Here is a 21,848-nt window from a genome sequence, read left to right as displayed (position 1 = left end):
ACCATTCTAGCCAAGGAGAGGGCAGACTCGTGTGTCAACAGGCACAACTCCCGATATACAGTGCATTCGGAAAGTTATCAGACCCCTTGACTTTTTCCACATTGTGTTACATTACAGCCTTATTCTAAAATGGATTAAATATCGTTTTTTTCCCTCCACAGCATTCTACACACAATACCCCATAATGACAAAGTGAAAACAGGTTTTTAGAATTTTTGCAAATGTATTATAAAAAAAAAACATACCTTATTTACATAAGTACTCAGACCCTTTGCTATGAGATTTGAAATTCAGCTCAGGTGCATCCAACTCCATTGGTCATCCTTGAGATATTTCTACAACTTGGAGTCCACCTGTGGTAAATTCAATTGATTGGACATGATTTGGTAAGGCCGTCTATATAAAAGGTCCCCCAGTTGGCAGTGCATGTCAGAGCAAAAACCAAGCCATGAGATTGAAGGAATTGTCCATTGAGCTCCGAGACAGGATTGTGTCACAGATCTGGGGGAGGGCACCAAAGAATGTCTGCAACATTGAAGGTTCCCAAGAACACAGTGGCCTCCATCATTCTTTAAATGGAAGAAGTTTGGAACCACCAAGACTCTTCCTAGAGCTGGCCGCACAGGCCAAAAGGAGCAAACGGGGGAGAAGGGTCTTGATCAGAGAGGTGACCAAGAACCCAATGGTCACTCTGACAGAGCTCCAGAGTTCCTCTGTGGAGATGGGAGAACCTTCCAGAAGGACAACCATCTCTGCAGCACTCCACCAATCAGGCTTTTATGGTAGAGTGGCCAGACGGAAGCCACTCCTCAGTAAAAGGCACATGACAGCCCGCTTGGAGTTTGCCAAAAGGCACTTAAAAGACTCTCAGACCATGAGAAAGAAGATTCTCTGGTCTGATAAAACCAAGATCAAACTCTTTGGCCTGAATGCCAAGCGTCACATCGGGAGGAAACCTGGTACCCTCCCTACAGTGAAGCATGGTGGTGGCAGCATCATACTGTGGGGATGTTTTTCAGCTGCAGAATGCTTATGTAAATAAGGTATCAGTTTATTTTTAATACATTAAAGAAATGTCCAAAAACCTGTTTTTGCTTTGTCATTATGGGGTATTGTGTGTAGTAGATTGATGAGGAAGGGGTCTGTAATGGAAGGGGTCTGAATACTTTCCGAATTAACTGTATACCCACTGATTGTTGAAGAATATAATGAAAAGCCTCATGAGCTTAGTTCAACTGTCGTACTTCATCAGAACTGAAAATACAAGATCGTTTACAAACATTGGAGTAGAATCATGTAAATTTAAACAAACACTTACATGATTCTAATTTTGATATAATGGACAGTCAGTCCTTTAATCCATAGCTGTCTATTAATTTGAGAGGCTACATTTCTCAGGGCCCCACCAGACACGTTCATGACAAGCAGGCAAAAATTCTTAAACCAACTATATTCATTTGGAGACGGGTGGAAACACACATGAAACATTCATGAACATTTAGCTAGCTTGTTGTTGCTAGCTAATTTGTCCTGGGTTGATATTTACCTGAAATGCATATGGTCCCTCTATTTTTGCTGGATCTTTGTAGAATGTTTGGCCCATGTTGAATCATACAAAATTGTGTGTTCTCTACTCTGACAATTAATCCACAGATAAAAAAAAAAAAACGGGAAACCTAGTTCGTTTTTCTCCTTGTTCATTCTTCTTCTGTGGAATTTATATGAAAGTTAGAAACAAACTTTAAGGCGCATTACCACCACCAACTGGACTGGAGTGTGGACCTCGTTTATCTTTCAAATCACCCACGTGGGTATATGCTCCCAAAAAAACAAGTTCTATTTTAGCGCCTGGCTACGCAGACGTTCGTTGATGCCCGCAAACATTTCTGGATGAATGATTGATGCATGTGCAAATGTGTATGTGGCAATGTATTTTTGCAACGCTGGCGCACGCAACGCGGGCGGTATGGTCAGCATGTAATGTAGCAGGCGTAAAAGAAATGTCTGTGCGGGGTTAAAAGAAACCGGAAGCATCCGGTTCAGGCTTTGCCTCATCTCTGTCTTTTCCCTGAAAACCATATGCCTCGGGTTCTTCCGACCCTCTGAGGGTGCCAAAACAGAGGCAGGGTGACTGCTTTATTGCTTAAAATGAAGGATTCTAGCTTTACAATCCCATTATTCACCATCCCAAGCCCGGATGGTAACGTTATGTTCATGTTGATAAAACCTTCCTAAACTGTTCACTATGTTAATTCAGTTTGCCAATTGGTTGAGAGAAGTGCCAGTCATCTGTGGATACAGAGGAGGCTGGCACTCCTGTCCTCTGTCACCTCATCAGCCATCTTCCTATCGTAGGACGTATACATGTGTCTACTTCTTTGTGGTGTGTATGTACCTGCAGATCCAGAGGGGGGTGGAGCTCCTGTCCTCTGCCACTCTGTAGCTTCAGCAGCCATATTCCTAATGTAGGGCTCGTTAACAGTCAACAAGATGTTCTCTGGCTTGATGTCCGTGTGGATGATCTTACACTTTGAGTGCAGGTAGTCCAGCCCCTGGAGAACCTATAGGTGGGTAGAGCATCAGTAAGACCACTGCTGCATTGGGTTTCAACATTAAGAACAATTCCAGTTGGAGGATTCCAAGAATCTGGGAGACTTTTGGGATAGTGTCTGGAATTTTCAACCCTCTCTCTCTCCAAAAAACCCCCCAAACAATTACTGTTTCGACGTAAAAGTTATGTAGAATGTTTGTTTTTGCTAAAAAGAATGCGCCCAACCTGGAACACACCCAATGTTGTGTGAGGAATAAGGTGTTGTTTTACCTGCCAAATGCACCCAACCTGGAACACACCCAATGTTGTGTGAGGAATAAGGTGTTGTTTTACCTGCCGAATGCACCCAACCTGGAACACACCCAATGTTGTGTGAGGAATAAGGTGTTGTTTTACCTGTCGAATGATGCTCTTGACACAGGGCAGAGGAAGGCCCTGGTAGTTAGACTTGATGATCCACTTCAGCAGGTGATGACCCAGAACCTCAAACACCATACAGACATCTGATGGGGAGCTGGGTCAAGGACTCAAAAACACACACACACACACACACACCCCCTTGTCATTCACACCTAAGCATTTGGTATACACCTATCCAATATGGAAGTGGGCCAACGAACCCAGAAATCATTACGACCTCCTTCCAGAAGCTGGCCATGCTGGGATGGAGGAAGTCTGGGCGCGTTGCCCAGACACCCAGCTGTGACCAGGATGTAAGCATTGCTGTGACGGACAGACAAACTGTCACTACATCTGTGGCTCTGTGCGTGTCATGTAGCTGGAGTGTATTGTGCTGCCAACAGCTGTACAACACCGGTCAAACGTCAGTGCAACATCTGTGAACCACTGATAGATAGTGCCAGGACTAGGGCAATAAAGATTTTAAGACTCATAATTTTGACTAATACTAACGCACTGATCTTAGGGAGTACTGAGTAGATGGAATATGCCTGCGTCCTTTGATTGTCTGTTTCAGGGTTATTATAGTAAACTACAACTGAAACTAAAAAACTATTATGTAAACTTTCAGCAAAAAAAATCAAAATGGGACTTAAGCTTTTTTTTTTCTTCTAATGGGGGTTTCAAGCTTCCGAGTCTGGCAGGTAAATGCTGAGAGGAGATAGTGTTGTTTCTAATTGGCCTAGCTTGTGCATCATGATAACTAGTTATCGACGTTGAATTTCTGTGGGAGCATCGAGCACTCTAAAAAGACCAGCGCAGTCAAAAATTGGATTGTCCTTTACACAGTGTGTGTGTGTAGACACCAATTCAAATTAGTGGATTCGGCTATTTCAGCAGGTTTCCACATATTTTTGGCCATGTAGTATATTTCCACATTGTTTTTACACTGCTGCTACTCGCTGTTTATTATCTATGCATTGTCACTTTACCCCTACCTACATGTACAAATTACCTCGACTAACCTGTACTCCCCCACATTAACTCAGTACCGGTACCCACTGTATACAGCCTTGTTATTTTATTGTGTAACTTTTTCTCTCTCGTTTATTTAGTAAATATTTGTCTTTATTTATTGAACTGCATTGTTGGTTAAGGGCTTGTAAGTAGTCGGCGTATGTGACAAATAAAATTTGATTTGAGGTTGGAATAATGCCGTGAAATGGTGAAAATTACGATAGTGCCATTTTAATGTAAGAGCTGTTTGAAAGACCACTTGAAATTTCAGCCTGTTTTGGTGGGATGGAGTTTTGGCCTTCCATGGTGACATCATCATGTGGTAAATTAGTTAATTGACCAATAAGAGTTCCAAACATCTCTGCCAATAACAGCACATTTTCATTTTCCCCCTTCCCACTCAGACCACTTCCATACACTCAGACTAAAATTATTGCTTGAGAAAATGCACTTTGCAAGAAGCAATTTGTTTATTTTTGACCATTTTAATCTTAAACCACAGTAACACTTCAGCTCCGCTATATGCATCGATCAGCGTTGCGTCAATGTGACATTTTAACTGCTACAGAGCGTTTAGTTTTGACAGCAGAGGGGAAGAGGGTCTTTATTCTATTTTTCTCTACTGTACCATATTCAGAAACTACACGCAAGTACAATAGCGTTGGTCCTGTTTTTCCTAAGTACTCATTAGAACTGTTGCTAGTGGTTGTACTAAATGATCCTCTGATTACACAAAAGCAAAGTGTGTACATTGTAAACATAGTCAATGTAGCTAGCTAGAGTTTCTGCTAGCTAGTAGCTTCTTGACTTTAGAAATCTTAGTCAAATAACCAGCGGTGTATAGTCGAGGCCATATGCAACCGAAAAACTCTCACTATTTCAAATTCACAAGACAGAATCAATATGCGCGTCAGCTATCAACAATAGAACCTCGGCGACTCGAGCTTGTATGCTGCCATTGGACGTGACGCAATGCGAGTGCAACACGGGCGGTATAGTAGCTTGCATTCATTTCAAAGGAAGCATTCCCTCAATGGCTTATCCAGAAATGAATTGATGAGAGACAAAAATCGGCTTCGTCAGACCTTTAAAAGAGACAGGATTCAACCCAACCGCAGGAGTTCCACGATTATCTCAAGCAACATTTCAGAATCAGCAACAGAGGTCATGGAAAGCATATCACCTCCCATAGAAATGGTAGTACGGTCCATGTAAGTAGCCTAATTTGTTCCTCTAACCCCTCTTAATACTTCTATCAAACCAACAGCTATTGTCAGCAGTAATCCTGTGCCTATACATCTGAAATACACTTAGCACAGACAGTTTTCCCTAGTAGGAAGCCCACTGTCAGCAGTTCGCCCTGCAGCTCAAATGTAAATATCACTGTCTACCTCTGAAACTAAAGCACTAAAAACAAACAAGCAACCCAGAAAAAGAGCTCAAAATAGCCCACAATAACAAACGTAGCCTGAGAAACAAAGCTCATGAAATCGATAACTTTATACCATCAGATAACGTTCATATACTGGCAATCTCTGAAACTCACCTCGATAATTCCTTTGATGATACAGATACATGGTCATAACATCTACATAAGAGACAGGAATGCCAATGGGAGATGTGTTGCTGTATATATATATATATATATATATATATATATTCAGTCATATTCCTCTAAAAAGCTTAGAGGATCTCATGCCAAATGCTGTTGAAGTAATATTTCTACTGGTTCACAGGCCTCACCCTAAAGTCTATTTTTGTGGGAAGTTGCTATAGACCAAGGTTTCCCCAAACTCAGTCCTGTTGCTACCCCCGGGTTTTGTTTATTTGCCCTAGCACTGGCACAGCGGATTCAAACAATCAACTCATCAAGCTTTGATTATTTTAAAATCAGCTGTGTAGTGCTAGGGGGGGGGGAAGGGGTAGCACCAGGACCGAGTTTGGGAATCCCTGCTATAGACCACCGAGTGTTAACAGTGAGTATTTTGATATGTGCGAAATGCTTAATTGTGTATTTTCTGGTGACCTAAAAATTGACTCGTTTTCATCAAGCTGTTCAGTCAATAAAAAGCTTTGAACTGTAACCAGTGCTTGCAATCTAGTTCAGGTAATCAGTCAACCTACCAGGCTATATACAAACAGCACAGGAAATAAAATCAGTGATCACATCTTTACTAATGGTGCAGAAATCTGCATCCACACCCCTCAGATCATAACATAAATCAATTAAACTTGTTGTTACGTGCGCCAAATACAAAAAGGGGTAGACTTTACCGTGAAATGCTAACTTACAAGCCCTTAACCAACAAAGCAGTCCAAGAAAGAGTTAAGAAAATATTTACAAAATAAACTAAAGTAAAAAAGAAATTGAAAAGTAACAAGAAAACTACATAACAATAACGAGGCTATATACAGGGGGTACTGAGTCAGTGTGTGGGGGTACAGGTTAGTCAAGGTAATTTGTACACGTAGGTAGGGGTAAAGTGACTAGGCATAGATAATAAGCAGCGAGAAGCAGCAGTGTAAAAACAAAAAGGGGCGTGGGGGGTGCAACCAGGTCAGGATGCTCATACCAGGAGGTGGTGATGGTTGTGTAGTCAGCGAAACTTAATGACGGTGTTGGAGTGGTACTTGGGTGAACAGGGAGTATAGGAAGGGAACAAGCACGCACACCTGAGGGAACCCAGCGTTGAGGTTCAGCGTGGCAGATGTGTTTTTGCCTACCCTTACTACCTGGGGGCAGCCCGTCAGGAAGTCCAGGATCCAGTTGCAGAGGGAGGTGTTTAGACCCAGGGTCCTTAGCTTAGGGATGAGCTTTGAGGACACTATGGTGCTGAACGCTAAGCTGTAGTCAATGAACAGCATTCTCACATAGGTGTTCCTTTTGTCCAGGTGGGAAAGGGCAGTGTGGAGTGCAATAGAGATTGCATCATCTTAAAAAAAATAATTGTAACCTTTATTTAACTAGGCAAGTCAGTTAAGAACAAATTCTTATTTTCAATGACGGCCTAGGAACAGTGGGTTAACTGCCTGTTTAGGGGCAGAACGACAGATTTGTACCTTGTCAGCTCGGGAATTTGAACTTGCAACCTTCCGGTTACTAGTCCAACACTCTAACCACTAGGCTACCCTGCCGCCCCAGATCTGTGGATCTGTTGGGGCAGTATGCGAATTGGAGTGGGTCTAGGGTTTCCTGCATGATGGTGTTGATGTGAGCCATGACCAGCCTTTCAAAGCAATTCATGGATACCGACGTGAGTGCTACGGGGCGGTAGTCATTTAGGCAGGATACCTTCGCTTAATAATAAGCATGCAGACATTAAAAACTACTAAAACCCTATGGATTGATGAAGAATTGAAAAACTATAGTTGAGGGAGACAAAAGGAATGGCAAATAAGTCTGGCTGCACAGCAGATTTGCAAACGCACTGTAAATGGAGAAATTGTGAATAAACTAAAACAAAAAGAAGCAACAGTACTATGAAACAAATAAAAATAGTTTTGGCACAAGTAGTACTGAATTTCCATAGAAGCTAATGACCTACCACTAGTAGCCTTCATTCAATGTACGCTGATGACTCAACATTAAACAAGTCAGCTACCACAGCAAGTGAAGTCACTGCAACACTTAAAGAGCTGCGGTCAGTTTTAGAATGGGTGGCAAGTAATAAGCTAGTCCTAAATATATCAAAACTAAAATCATTGTATTTGGGACAATTTAACTAAAGCCTAAAGCCTAAACCTCACCTAAATCTGGTAATGAATGTGGCAATTGAGAAAGTTGAGAAGACTAAACTGCTTGGTGTAACCCTAGATTGTAAACTGACGTGGTCAAAACATATTGACACAATGGTAGCTAAGATGGGGAGAGATCTGTCCATGAAAAAGCGCTGCTCTGATTTCTTGATATCACAAACCAACCAAATAAGTCCTACAGGCCCGGGCCTCCTGAGTGGTGCAGTGGTCTAAGGCGCTGTGCCACTAGAGATCCTGGTTCGAGTCCAGGCTGTCGCAGCCGGGAGACCCATGGGGCAGCACACAATTGGCCCAGCATCGTCAGGGTTAGGGGAGGGCTTAACCGGCAGGAATGTTCTTGTCTCATCGCGCACTAGCGACTCCTGCACAGTGCATGCTGACACGGTCGCCAGGTGTACGGTGTTTCCTCCGACACATTGGTGTGGCTGACTTCCGGGTTAAGCGGGCATTGTGTCAAGAAGCGGTGTGGCTTGGCTGGGTTGTGTTTCGGAGGAGGACGCACGGCTCTCGACCTTCGCCTCTCCCGAGTCCGTACTGGAGTTGCAGCGATGGGACAAGATTGTAAACTACCAATTGGATACCACAAAATTTAAGAGAAAAATGGGAAAAAATATTAAGTCCTATAGGCCCCAGTTTTATCACACCTGGACTGCTGCCCAGTTTAAAAAAATCAAGTGACACAAAGGAGGATAGGCAAATTACAGTTGGCCCAGAACAGAGCAGCACAGCTGGCCCTTGGATGTACACAGAGCTAACAATAATATGCATGGTCAATATAGAGGAGATATTGACTGCATCCGTACTTGTCTTTGTGAGGGGTATTGACCCGTCTGTTCAAACAGCTAACACACAGCTCAGACACCCATACATAAACTCAGCAAAAAAAGAAACGTCCTCTCACTGTCAACTGCGTTAATTTTCAGAAAACTTAACATGTGTATATATTTGTATGAACATAAAAAGATTCAACAACTGAGACATACACTGAACAAGTTCCACAGACATGTGACTAACAGAAATTGGAATAATGTGTCCCTGAACAAAGGGGGGGTCAAAATCAAAAGTAACAGTTTGTATCGGGTGTGGCCACCAGCTGCATTAAGTACTGCAGTGCATCTCCTCCTCATGGACAGCACCAGATTTGCCAGTTCTTGCTGTGAGATGTTACCCCACTCTTCCACTGAAGCACCTGCAAGTTCCCGGACATTTCTGGGGGGAATGGCCCTAGCCCTCACCCTCCGATCCAACAGGTCCCAGACGTGCTCAATGGGATTGAGATCCGGGCTCTTTGCTGGCCAAGGCAGAACACTGACATTCCTGTCTTGCAGGAAATCACACACAGAATGAGCAGAATGGCTGGTGGCATTGTCATGCTGGAGGGTCATGTCAGGATGAGCCTGCATGAGGGAGGAAGATGTCTTCCTGTAATGCACAGCGTTGAGATTGCCTGCAATGACAACAAAATCAGTCCGATGATGCTGTGACACACCGCCCCAGACCATGACGGGCCCTTCACCTTGATCCCGCTCCAGTGTACAGGCCTCGGTGTAACGCTCATTCCTTCAACGATAAACGCGAATCCGACCATCACCCTGGTGAGAAAACCGCAACTCGTCAGTGAAGAGCACTTTTTGCCAGTCCTGTCTGGTCCAGCGACAGTGGGTTTGTGCCCATAGGTGACGTTGTTGCCGGTGTGTCTGGTGAGGACCTGCCTTACAGCAAGCCTACAAGCCCTCAGTCCAACCTCTCTCAGCCTATTGAGGACAGCCTGAGCAATGATGGAGGGATTGTGCGTTCCTGGTGTAACTCGGGCAGTTGTTGCCATCCTGTACCTGTCCCGCAGGTGTGATGTTGTTCGGATATACCGATCCTGTGCAGGTGTTGTTACACATGGTCTGCCACTGCGAGGATGATCAGCTGTCCATCCCATCTCCCTGTAGCGCTGTCTTAGGCATCTCACAGTACGGACATGGCAATTTATTGCCCTGGCCACATCTGCAGTCCTTATGCCTCCTTGCAGCATGCTTAAGGCACGTTCACGCAGATGAGCAGGGACCCTGGGCATCTTTCTTTTGGTGTTTTTCAGAGTCAGTAGAAAGGCCTCTTTAGTGTCCTAAGTTTTCATAATTGTGACCTTAATTGCCTACCGTCTGTAAGCTGTTAGAGTCTTAACGACCGTTCCACAGGTGCATGTTAATTAATTGTTTATGGTTCATTGAACAAGCATGGGAAACAGTGTTAAAACCCTTTACAATGAAGATCTGTGAAGTTATTTACATTTTTAAGAATTATCTTTAAAAGACAGGGTCCTGAAGAAGGGACTTTTCTTTTTTTGCTGAGTACACACACACACACACACACACACACACACACACACACACACACACACACACACACACACACACACACACACACACACACACACACACCACCACCAGGGATCTCTTCACAGTCCAAGTCCAGAACAGACTGAGAAACGTGCAGTACTACATAGACCCATGACTACATGGAACTCTTCCACATCAAGTGACTCAAGCGAGCAGTGAAATCAGATTTTAAAAACAGATAAAACACCTTGCGGCACAACACGGACTGTGAAGAGACGCATACGCAATCACATGCTGGCTGCATCTCCATTTCATACGGCAACTGCAAGGCGCTATAGAGAGTGGTGAGTACGACCCAGTACATCCATACCATGTTTACAAAGGACGTGACCAAACATTTGATTCTAACAGAAATACAACCTACAAAACATAAATGGCCACTCCCAAAGGCTACTTTCTGTCCCTAACACTAAAACTAAATAATATAACAACAAAATAGAAATGTTTTTATCAAACTGAATAAAAACTAGTAAATCAAGGTCAGAAAACTGAAATTCAAAAACAAACCGAAAAACTCTTAAAAACACTAAACTATAATAACCTTGGTCTGTTTTCATACTTTGAACATGCTTGTGTGTATACAAGTTGCTAAAGCACTGTTGTTATTGTTTTACTGAGGATACGACTTCCGTTCATGCCAGAGATCTTGAAGTCATCTAGTAGCTGAACCACCTTCTCTCTGCTGGGGTCGTTCTGGTCCGTGTTCCTCACTGATCTCAGCAGCTTGATCTCATCCAGGGCTGTCTCAGTGTAGTGCTCTGCACTCTTCACCACCTTCATGGCCACAAAACGCTTCCCCCTGGAAATACAGGACAACTTAACGCAGTGTACCAACATACTAATATCAGACCTGCCAACATTTTAGAGTACCAGACGCGCGAGGCAAATTGGAGATTCATGTGCTTTGACAAACATTATGGCTCGCCCTGGGTGCAGTTCAGTCCGCTGAAAAGGTATTTACAAAACATAAAAGATTCCTACTATGTCCAGAACATATATTTAAAAATATGTTTGGTGGAATTAGCACAGATTGTATGTTAATTCCATTACATGTACAGTGTAGAATGGAGGTAATTATCTATAACGTTTTTCTTAGCACATGAACCCCAACTTTAGTCTCTATAGTAGAAGAACGCTTGTCGCCTCTCAAAAACAGGGCCAATCACGAGGGCCAGCTCACAAGTATTGGCTTTTTAGAAACGGTTCCTAAATCAACACTAAAAGCAAAATCATTTAAAACATAAAAACAAAATGATCGCGTCGACAGACCGCAAACTGGCTACACAAAGCTTAAGTAGGCTACCGCAAAGGGAATCTGAACGCTGTCCGCTAGAATAGTCTGGTGTTTCAGCCAAAGTAAAAGTGCCCATTGGAGTTCTTTGAGCAGACACATGCACATTTGTGGCCTGCTGGAGGTCATTTTGCAGGGCTCTGGCAGTGCTCCTCCTTGCACAAAGGCGGAGGTAGCGGTCCTGCTGCTGGGTTGTTGCCCTCCTACGGCCTCCTCCACGTCTCCTGATGTACTGGCCTGGAAGCATAGGAACTGAGAAGTGGTCTGTGGTCACCACCTGCAGAACCACTCCTTTATTGGGGGTGTCTTGCTAATTGCCTATAATTTCCACCTGTTGTCTATTCCATTTGCACAACAGCATGTGAAATTTATTGTCAATCAGTGTTGCTTCCTAAGTGGACAGTTTGATATCACAGAAGTGTGATTGACTTGGAGTTACATTGTGTTGTTTAATTAAGTGTTCCCTTTATTTTTTTGAGCAGTGTATATACACACGAAAAAAAGTCAGGCCCTATTCATTTCTGCATACTTTTACCTCTGATCTCGAACATGCACGCAAAATGTGTGCATGTTGGCAGGTCTGTAATATTGAGTTGCACCCCTTTTGTCGAAAGCGTTCCACAGGGATGCTGGTCCATGTTGACTCCAATGCATCCCACAGGCGTGTCAAGTTGGCTGGATGTCCTTTGGGTAGTGGATCATTTTTGATACACATGGGAAACTGTTGAGCGTGAAAAACCCAACAGCTTTGCAGTTCTTGACACACTCAAACCTGTGCGCATGGCACCTACTAACATAATATTAGATGCTTCTGTTAGGCTAATTGACATCATTTGAGTCAATTGGAGGTGTAGCTGTGGATGTATTTCAAGGCCTACCTTCAAACTCAGTGCATCGTTGCTTGACATCATGGGAAAAATCAAAAGAAATCAGCCAAGACCTCAGAAAAAAGTTGTAGACCTCCACAAGTCTGGTTCATCCTTGGGAGAAATTTCCAAATGCCTGAAGGTACCTCGTTCATCTGTACAAACAATAGTACGCAAGTATAAACACCATGGGACCACGCAGCCATCATACCGCTCAGGAAGAAGACACGTTCTGTCTCCTTGAGATGAACGTACTTTTGTGCAAAAAGTAAAAATCAATCCCAGAACAACAGCAAAGGACCTTGTGAAGATGCTGGAGGAAACAGGTACAAAAGTATCTATATCCACAGTAAAACGAGTCCTATATCGACATAACCTGAAAGGGCACTCAGCAAGGAAGAAGCCACTGCTCAAAAACCGCCATAAAAAAGCCAGACTACGGTTTGCAACTGCACATGGGGACAAAGATCATACTTTTTTGAGAAATGTTCTCTGGTCTGATGAAACAAAAATAGAACTGTTTGGCCATAATGACCATTGTTATGTTTGGAGGAAAAAGGGGGATGCTTGCAAGCCGAAGAACACCATCCCAACCGTGAAGCACGGGGGTGGCAGCATCATGTTGTGGGGATGCTTTGCTGCAGGATGGACTGGTTTACTTCACAAAATAGATGGCATCATGAGGGAGGAAAATTATGGGGATATATTGAAGCAACATCTCAAGACATCAGTCAGGAAGTTAAAGCTTTGGTGCGTGCAAATGGGTCTTCAAATGGACAATGATCCCAAGCATGCTTCCAAAGTTGTGGCAAAATGGCTTCAAGACAACAAAGTCAAGGAACTTAAAAAGCATGTGCCGAGCAAGGAGGCCTACAAACCTGACTCAGTTACACCAGCACTGTCAGGAGGAATGGGCCAAAATTCACCCAACTTACTGCGGGAAGCTTGTGGAAGGCTACCCAAAACGTTTGACCCAAGTTAAACAATTTAAAGGCAATGCTACCAAATACTAATTGAATATATGTAAACTTGTGACCCACTGGGAATGTGATGAAAGAAATAAAAGCTGAAATAAATCACTCTACTATTATTCTGATATTTCACATTCTTAAAATAAAGTGGTGATCCTAACTGACCTAAGACAGGGAACTTTAACTAGGATTAAATGTCAGGAATTGTGAAAAACTGAGTTTAAATGTATTTGGCTAAGGTGTATGTAAACTTCCGACTTCAACTGTATATACACAAAAGTATGTGGACACCCCTTCAAATTACTGGATTCTGCTATTTCAGCCACACCCGTTACTGATACGTACATAAAATCGAGCACACAGCCATGCAATCTCCATAGACAAACATTGACAAACAAACGTATAATTGTTTGTGTGTTATTAGTTTAAGCAGACGTCTATTGTTGTGACTTAGATGAAGCTCAGATCAAAATTCATGTTCAATTTATGCAGAAATCCAGGTAATTCCAAAGGGTCCACTGTATGTCAGACAGATATTATAGATACTGTACGTCAACACTTACTGTATGTCCCAGGCCAGCCATACAGTGGAGAAGTGTCCCCAGCCCAGCTTCCTGATCACATGGTATCTCCCATTGAACAGGTCTCCTATCTTCACATGGTGGTAACCTCCTGCAATAGTAACATATGGTAGTTGGTGTGTGTGATTGTGTGTATGGACATTTTTAACTATAACCAGAAGTCCCCACAAGAATAGTAAACAAAAATTTCACCAACTGGGAACACTGACCTGTTCACCGGATATACTACCTTGTCCGGGACCTGCTGTTTTCGACTCTCTCGCTCTCTCTCTCCCTCTACCGCACCTGCTGTCTCTAACTCTGAATGATTGGGTATGAAAAGCCAACTGACTTCTACTCCTGATGTGCTGACCTGTTACACCCTCGACAACCACTGTGATTATTATTATTTGACCCTGCTGGTCATCTACGAATGTTTGAGCATCTTGGCCATGTTCTGTTATAATCTCCACCCGGCACAGCCAGAAGAGGACTGGCCACCCCTCAGAGCCTGGTTCCTCTCTAGGTTTCTTCCCGGGTTCCTGCCTTTCTTGGGAGTTTTTCCTCGCCACCATGCTTCTACATCTGCATTGCTTGCTGTTTGGGGTTTTAGGCTGGGTTTCTGTATAGCACTTTGTCACATCGGCTGATGTAAAAAGGGCTTCATAAACACATTTGATTGATAGATTGTTAGTCCCCACGAGGTCAAATGCTATTTTTAGGGGGTTAATGTTAGAATTAGTTTAAGGGTTAGGGATAGGAGCTAGGGTTAGTTTAAGGTTATGGTTAGGTTTTTGGGTTAAGGTTAGGGTAAGCGTACAGGTTAGGGAAAATAGGATTTTGAATGGGACTGAATTGTGTATCCTCCACAAGGTTAGCTGTACAAGAGTGTGTGTATCATACCTCTACAGTAGTCGTTGGGATCCTCCTGCTCCTCGTCATCAGAGCCCAGTATCTCCTCATCCTGGTCGGGGATAGGAGAGTCATTCTGCTTGGACGCACCTCCCCGCGGCGCAGGGTCTGGTCTGGAGAGAGAGAAGGGTTATTGTAAATTAGCCTTTTCCGTTAACTTGGGATTGAGGCTTACAGCTGCTGGATCTACACAACCGATGTCATGGGACGTGGTTTCATCTTGAAATGATTCTACTTTTAAGGTCGGAAAATGTTTGACATACTTATATGTCCCTTTGGTGCTCCCTGAAGCTGGGAGGTCAGGCCTCTAAATAGTACCCCATCGACAGCTGTGATGCCTTTTTACATTCAATCAAATCGGCCTCAATGGCAATAGGCCAAAGTGATATTGAGGAATCTGTGTCTGCATCCCAAATGGCACCCTATTTCCTTTATAGTAAACATCTTTTGACCAGGGCCCATATACAGTACCAGTCTAAAGTTTGGAGACACCTACTCATTCCAGGGATTTTCTAAAATGTTTACTATTTTCTACATTGAAATAACACACATGGATTAATGAAGTAACCAAAAAAAGTGATAAATCAAAATAATTTATATTTGAGATTCTTCAAAGTAGCCACCCTTTGCCTTGACAGCTTTGCACAATTTATTTTCTTCTTAATGCGTTTGAGCCAATCAGTTGTGTTGTGACAAGGTAGGGGTGGTATACAGAAGACAGCCCTATTTGGTAAAAGACCAAGTCCATATTATGGCAAGAACAGCTCAAATAAGCAAAGAGAAACAACAGTCCATCACTACTTTAAGACATGAAGGTCAGTCAATTTCAAGAACTTTGAAAGTTTCTTCAAGTGCAGTCGCAAAAACCATCAAGCGCTATGATGACGCTGGCTCTCATGAGGACCTCCACAGGAAAGGAAGACCCAGAGTTACCTCTGCTGCAGAGGATAAATTCATTAGAGTTACCAGCCTCAGAAATTGCAGCCCAAATAAATGCTTCAGAGTTCAAGTAACAGAAACATCTCAACATCAACTGTTCAGAGGAGACTGCGTGAATCAGGCCTTCATGGTCGAATTGTTGCAAAGAAACCACTACTGAAGAACACCAATAAGAAGAAATGACTTGCTTGGCCAATAAACACGAACAATGGGCATTAGATCTGTGGAAATCTGTCATTTGGTCTGATGAGTCCAAATTGGAGATTTTTGGTTCCAGACGCCGTGTATTTGTGAGACGCAGAGTAGGTAAACGGATGATCTCCACGTGTGTGGTTCCCACCATGAAGCATGGAGGTGGTGGTGTGATAGTGCTTTGCTGGAGACACTGTCAGTAATTTATTTACAATTCAAGGCATACTTAACCAGCATGGCTACCACAGTATTCTGCAGCGACATGCCACCTATCGAGTTTGAGCTTATTGGGACTATCATTTGTTTTTCAACAGGACATTGACCCAACACACCTCCAGGCTGTGTAAGGGCTATTTGACCAGGAAGGAGAGTGCTGCATCAAATGACCTGGCCTCCACAATCACCCGACCTCAACCCAATTGAAACGGTTTGGGATGAGTTGGACCGCAGAGTGAAGGAAAAGCAGCCAACAAGTGCTCAGCATATGTGGAAACTCCGTCAAGACCGTTGGAAAAGCCTTCCAGGTGAAGCTGGTTGAGAGAACGCAAGAGTGTGCAAAGCTGTCATCAAGGCAAAGAGTCACTAGTTTGAAGAATCTAAAATATATTTCGATTTGTTTAACACTTTTTTGGTTACAACACGATTACTACACTACTAGAAAATTGTAAAATTAAAAGAAAAACCCTTGAATGAGTAGGTGTGTCCAAACTTTTGACTGGTTCTCTATGTTTGGTGTTGTCGATGTTTGATGCTGTAAAACTTGGGGAATTGCTCTCAGATTATCAAGTCCTGTCACGATAACTTGGTTGGTACAGGCAAGCACATCAGCAGTGGAGCTCAAAATGATTGCTCTCTGTCTCATGGAAGTAGTTGGTTTTTAGCTGTATATAGTCAACTAACTAGTTGTTTTGTCTTGTTCCTACCGAGTTAATTCATATGTTAACGACCCAAACAGTTGTGAGTAGCGGTAAATTTGGGCCGCGCTCACGAAGCGTCAACTTCAGCTGTCACTTTCACTAGCTAGCCATACAGACAAGTCTCAAGTTTTAATGTCACATGCACAAGTACAGTGAAATGCCATTCTTGCAAACTCAAAACCCAACAATGCAATAATCAATAACAATGTATTACAAAAAAAGAAAGAAAAGAGAAATAAGGAAAATGAAATGCATAATAAAGTAAGTAAGCATACTGTATACAGGAACTGCGATGGTCATAGCGGGCATTCTTGTACTTATTCCTGTCTTCGGGCCGTAGCACGAGGGTTGTCTACGATAGCTCTGTGAGTGGGAGCCCTGCTCTTCAGTTTAGCGCCAACCTCTGTGTTAATCCAGAGCTTTTGATTGGGGAAACAGTGAACCCACACCGTGGGTACCACATCGCCGATGCATTTTATAATGAAGCCGCTGACGGAGGTGGTTAGCTCGTCAATGTTATTGGTGGAGTCTAAACATATTCTAAATCAGAGCTAGCAAAGCAGTCCTGTAATACCCTCTGATTCTGGTGACCATTTCTCAACATAGAAAATTGCGGGTACTTCCTGTTTCAGCTTCTGCTTGTAAACAGGAAGCATGAGTACGTAGTCATGGTCTGATTTGCCAAATGGCGGACGAGGGAAGGTCTTGTATGAATGCTTGAGGGTAGAATAGCAGTGGTCTAGGACTTTATCGCCCTTAGTGGCGTTGGAGACGTGTTGATTGAAGTTGGGCATCATGTGTCTTAAAATCGTGTGCAACCGGAAAAGCAGCCTCCGCATGTAGGGTTTCCTGCTTGTTTATAGCCTTGTACAATTTGTTAAGCTCCAGCTTGCTATTTTCATTGTCCTGAGGTAAAAAGTATACAGCAGTCACAATAACAGTTGAAAACTCCCTCGGGAGATAGAAGGGTCGACATTTGACCATCAGGCATTCCAAGACAGAATAACAGAATTAGCACACCGGTTGTTGTAGATGAAGAGGCAAACACCCCCCCCCCCCCTTTAATTTCCATGACTCCATTGTACTGTCCACCCATCTAGTTGGATAGCCGTGGGGGGTATCTTGTCCGAGAGCAATGTTTCTGAAAAGCAAAGAATATTGCAGTCCCCCCCGTTGGTAGCAAATCCTGGATCGGAGGTCATTCCTCTTATTATCAAGTGACTGTACATTAGCCAGTAGAATGGAGGGAAGAGGTGGCCAGTTTTCCCTTCGCATTAATCTCATCATTATCCCCATCGCTTGCCTCTGTAACGTCGGCATTTCCGCTTGGCCAGCCCCCCAAAAATCGGTCAGAATTGGTCAGAATTAGAGCCCAGGGAAGATGAGGAGAAGTAAAAGCCGGAATTCGGGTAAGTAACTGCCGATCTGATGTTCAAAAGAAACAACGGATATATTGTGAAAATAGAGTGAAATAAACAACAAAATAGCAATGTTGGGTCGGAGCTTGCAAAACAGCGGCCATCCAGTATGGTGTCATCTTGGACTTCTAACCACTGAAATCAAGACTAGAGTAATTTGTGTTTATCTGTTTGGCATAAATTATGGTTTGTCATGTTTGCTATGTGCAGAAATGCATAGGCTATACATTGCCTCGTTTTCACATTATTTTACAGCTTAGCTGTGTAGGGTAGATGCCCGTGCAGTGGAGCTCATAGCCACCGTGCTTCCACACCTGCATTGCTTGCTGTTTGGGGTTTTAGGCTGGGTTTCTGTACAGCACTTTGAGATATCAGCTGATGTAAGAAGGGCTTTATAAATACATTTCATGATGAGTTGGATATTTGTTTACATAGCCAGCTAACAAGTTGCTTGTTTTGTCATGTTTCGACCGATGCAATTCATTTGGAAACTGTCCCAGCTTCTTAACTAATCAGCTAACATTGGCAAACTCTGTAGTTAGTTTGTCAGGCAAGAAAGCAAGAGTTCATTGGCGAGAGAGCGAGGTTTTGGAGTTTTTAAACTTCTTAGGAACTTTTATTGTAATGGAATAGCTTGTAATGGAATACAACAGGAAAATAGGCGGGGTTGACCATCTTGACCAACCGAGGTGCTATTACAATGTTGGATGCAATGGTCACCTCTTGAAGGCCAAAAAGTTGTGGCTTGTTTTAAAATCGCATTGCCTATAGTTGGAAGGAAAGGCAGCGCACGCAGTTTTGGACAGATTATTGTTGAGTTGGGATTGTCAGTGAAAAGTAACTTTTTCCACATTTTATTACTTTACAGCCTTGTTCTAAAATTGATCAATCCATACAGAATATCACAATGACAAAGCAAAAACAGGTTTTTATAAATTTTGGTCAAATGTATAAAAAAAAAAGAAGAAAAGGAAATAACATTAACATAAGTACTCATACCCTTTACTTAGTCCTTTGTTGAAGCACCTTTGGCAGCAATTACAGCCTCGACTCTTCTTAGGTATGACGCTACAAGCTCGGCACACCTGAATTTGGGGAGATTCTCCCATTCTTCTCTGTAGATCCTCTCTGCAGATCCTCTCAAGTTCCGTCAGGTTGGATAGGGAGCAACTCTGTGCAGTTATTTTCAGGTCTCTCCAGAGATATTCGAACGGGTTCAAGTCCAGGGTCTGGCTAGGCCACTCAAAGACATTGAGACTTGTCCCAAAGCCACTCCTGCGTTGTCTTGGCTTTGTGCTTCGAGTCGTTGTCCTGTTGGAAGGTGAACTTTTTCCCCAGTCTGGAGGTTCTGAATACTCTGGAGCAGGTTTTCATCAAGGATCTCTCTGTACTTGCGCCGTTCATCTTTCCCCTCGATCCTGACTAGACTCCCAGTCGCTGCCGCTGAAAAACAACCCCACAGCAGGATGCTGCCACCACCATGCTTCACTGTAGGGATGGTTTCCTCCAGATGTGACGCTTTGCATTCAGGCCAAAGAGTTCAATCTTCATTTCATCAGTGCAGAGAATCTTGTTTCTCATGGTCTGAGTCCTTTAAGTGCCTTTTGGCGAACTCCAAGCAGGCCGTCAAGTGCCTTTTACTGGGGAGTGGCTTCCGTTTGGCCACTCTACCATAAAGGCCTGATTGTTGGAGTGCTGCAGAGATGGTTGTCCTTCCGGAAGGTTCTCCCATCTCCACAGAAGAACTCTGGAGCTCTGTCAGAGTGACCATCAGGTTCTTGGTCTCCTCTCTGACCAAGGCCCTTCTCCACTGATTGCTCAGTTTGGCCGGGCGGCCAGCTCTAGGAAGAGTCTTGGTGGTTCAAAACTTCTTCCATTTAAGAATGGAGGCCACTGTGTTCTTGGGAACCTTCAATGCTGCAGACATTTTTTGGTACACTTCCCCAGAACTGTGACTCGACACAATCCTTTCTTGGAGCTCTATGGACAATTCCTTCAACCTCATGGCTTGGTTTTTGCTCTGATGTGGACCTTATATAGACAGCTGTGTGCTTTTCCAAATCATGTCCAATCAATTGAATTTACCACAGGTGGACTCAAAGTTGTACAAAACATCAAGGATGATCAATGGGAACAGGATGCACCTGAACTCAATTTCGATTCTCATAGCGCAGGGTCTGAATACTTAAGTAAATAAGGTATTAAAACCGCATGGTTGGTTAAGGGCTTGTAAGCAAGCATTTTGTTGGCGCATGTGACAAATAAAATGTGATTTATTTATGTTTAAACCCGTTTTCTCTTTGTCATTATGGATTATTGTGTGTAGATTGATGTGGGGAAAAAATATATTTAATACATTTTAGAATAAGGCTGTAACGCAACAAATGTGGAAAAAGTCAATGGGTCTGAATACTTTCCAAATGCACTGTATCTAGACGTATCGAATCGTCTTGGAAGGGAAAGAAACCTAATGATTTCCCGACTACACGTGCAAACCTGCCCAGAAAAATATAGCATGATTCTGACCTGATTGTGCCACCAGCTGCATTTACTATATGGTTACACGTTCAATACGATTTGGCTTGACTGAATAGTTAAAATGTGATTAGTTCTCTGGTTAGAGCCTGTAGACTGGGCAAAAATTGTGTAGTGTACTTCCGCCTTCAGACGCATGGGACCTCAGCCCATAGAACTATAATTCATTTTATATCTACGCCACAGCGTGTGTGCAAGTTCTCCAGTCAGCTTGAGAGGCTGATGTTTGCCATGGGGAAATCAGAGGGTGAAAAACAGAGCAGCACGTCCCATTTTTTTTAGACTAAGACACTGTCTGGTGTTTTTCTGTTCAACACTGGAAGTCCACTGAGGAAAACTGGATTTTGGATCTAAATTAGTATTGACTTGCTCTCTCCCCGTTTCCTTCTTCGAGCGCGCACACACACACACACACACACACACACCAACACACACACACACACACCAACCCATGTCAGCTGACTGGGATCAACTATAGCGACACTATTCTGAACCTCAGGGACTACAAATTCATCCGTTCCTTGATTCCCATCTCATAGCGTTTTGAAAAGGAAGTGAAGAGGATACAAGGAATCAAGGAAAGATGAACAGAGAAAGGTCTTCATCCACAACAGCTGTAGGCTACAGGGCTCCATCATCCTCCACAACAAACCAGGAATAAACAAGCAACATTCTCATAGTCACTGGAAATTAAATCCACCTTACAAGGTGTGCATTTATTTAACCACCACCTCGTTTAACTTATCAAAATATTGCCATAGAGGACTTGGCTGCAGTCGCTTCCCGTCTCACAACTGTTAACGCGGAGCGCTTTATATCCACGGCAAATCATTTCAAAGATGCACATCTCCTCCTACTAACGTCAGTGTTGTTGCGTTAAAATGCCTAACGAAAATGAAAATGTTCCCTTTATGATGATGATGATCAGTTCCTTTTAGTGGTAGTTTTGTGATAACTACACAGATTTTAATTTGGTAAAAAAATGACATTTAGTTAGGGATTGTCTCAACGTTAACGATCCCCCGTGTCGTTTAAAAGTTCACAACCCTGGTGGGGAGAGAGGGGCGGAGAATGAGGTGGAGCGAGAGAGAGGGTGCCAGACAATTATGAAAGGGAAGGACGTGTCGACGATGTCAC

General features: G+C 43.2%; 1 protein-coding gene across 2 annotated transcripts in view; it reads right to left on the bottom strand.

Annotated features, from left to right (window-relative positions):
* Positions 1-21,848, bottom strand: part of LOC115151050 (SRSF protein kinase 1) — a 53,863-nt gene that overhangs the window by 12,002 nt on the left and 20,013 nt on the right. For both annotated transcript variants that reach the window (XM_029694984.1, XM_029694985.1), the window contains 5 exons: positions 14,702-14,823; positions 13,802-13,910; positions 10,734-10,909; positions 2,948-3,054; positions 2,396-2,561 (listed from right to left, as the gene is read on the bottom strand). In XM_029694984.1, coding sequence (XP_029550844.1) covers positions 2,396-2,561; positions 2,948-3,054; positions 10,734-10,909; positions 13,802-13,910; positions 14,702-14,823 — 680 coding nt within the window. The remainder of the gene's footprint in view (positions 1-2,395; positions 2,562-2,947; positions 3,055-10,733; positions 10,910-13,801; positions 13,911-14,701; positions 14,824-21,848) is intronic.

This window comes from Salmo trutta, chromosome 16, assembly GCF_901001165.1.
Source record: "Salmo trutta chromosome 16, fSalTru1.1, whole genome shotgun sequence".
Lineage (NCBI taxonomy): Eukaryota > Metazoa > Chordata > Actinopteri > Salmoniformes > Salmonidae > Salmo > Salmo trutta.
This window is presented reverse-complemented; position numbering and strand designations above follow the sequence as displayed.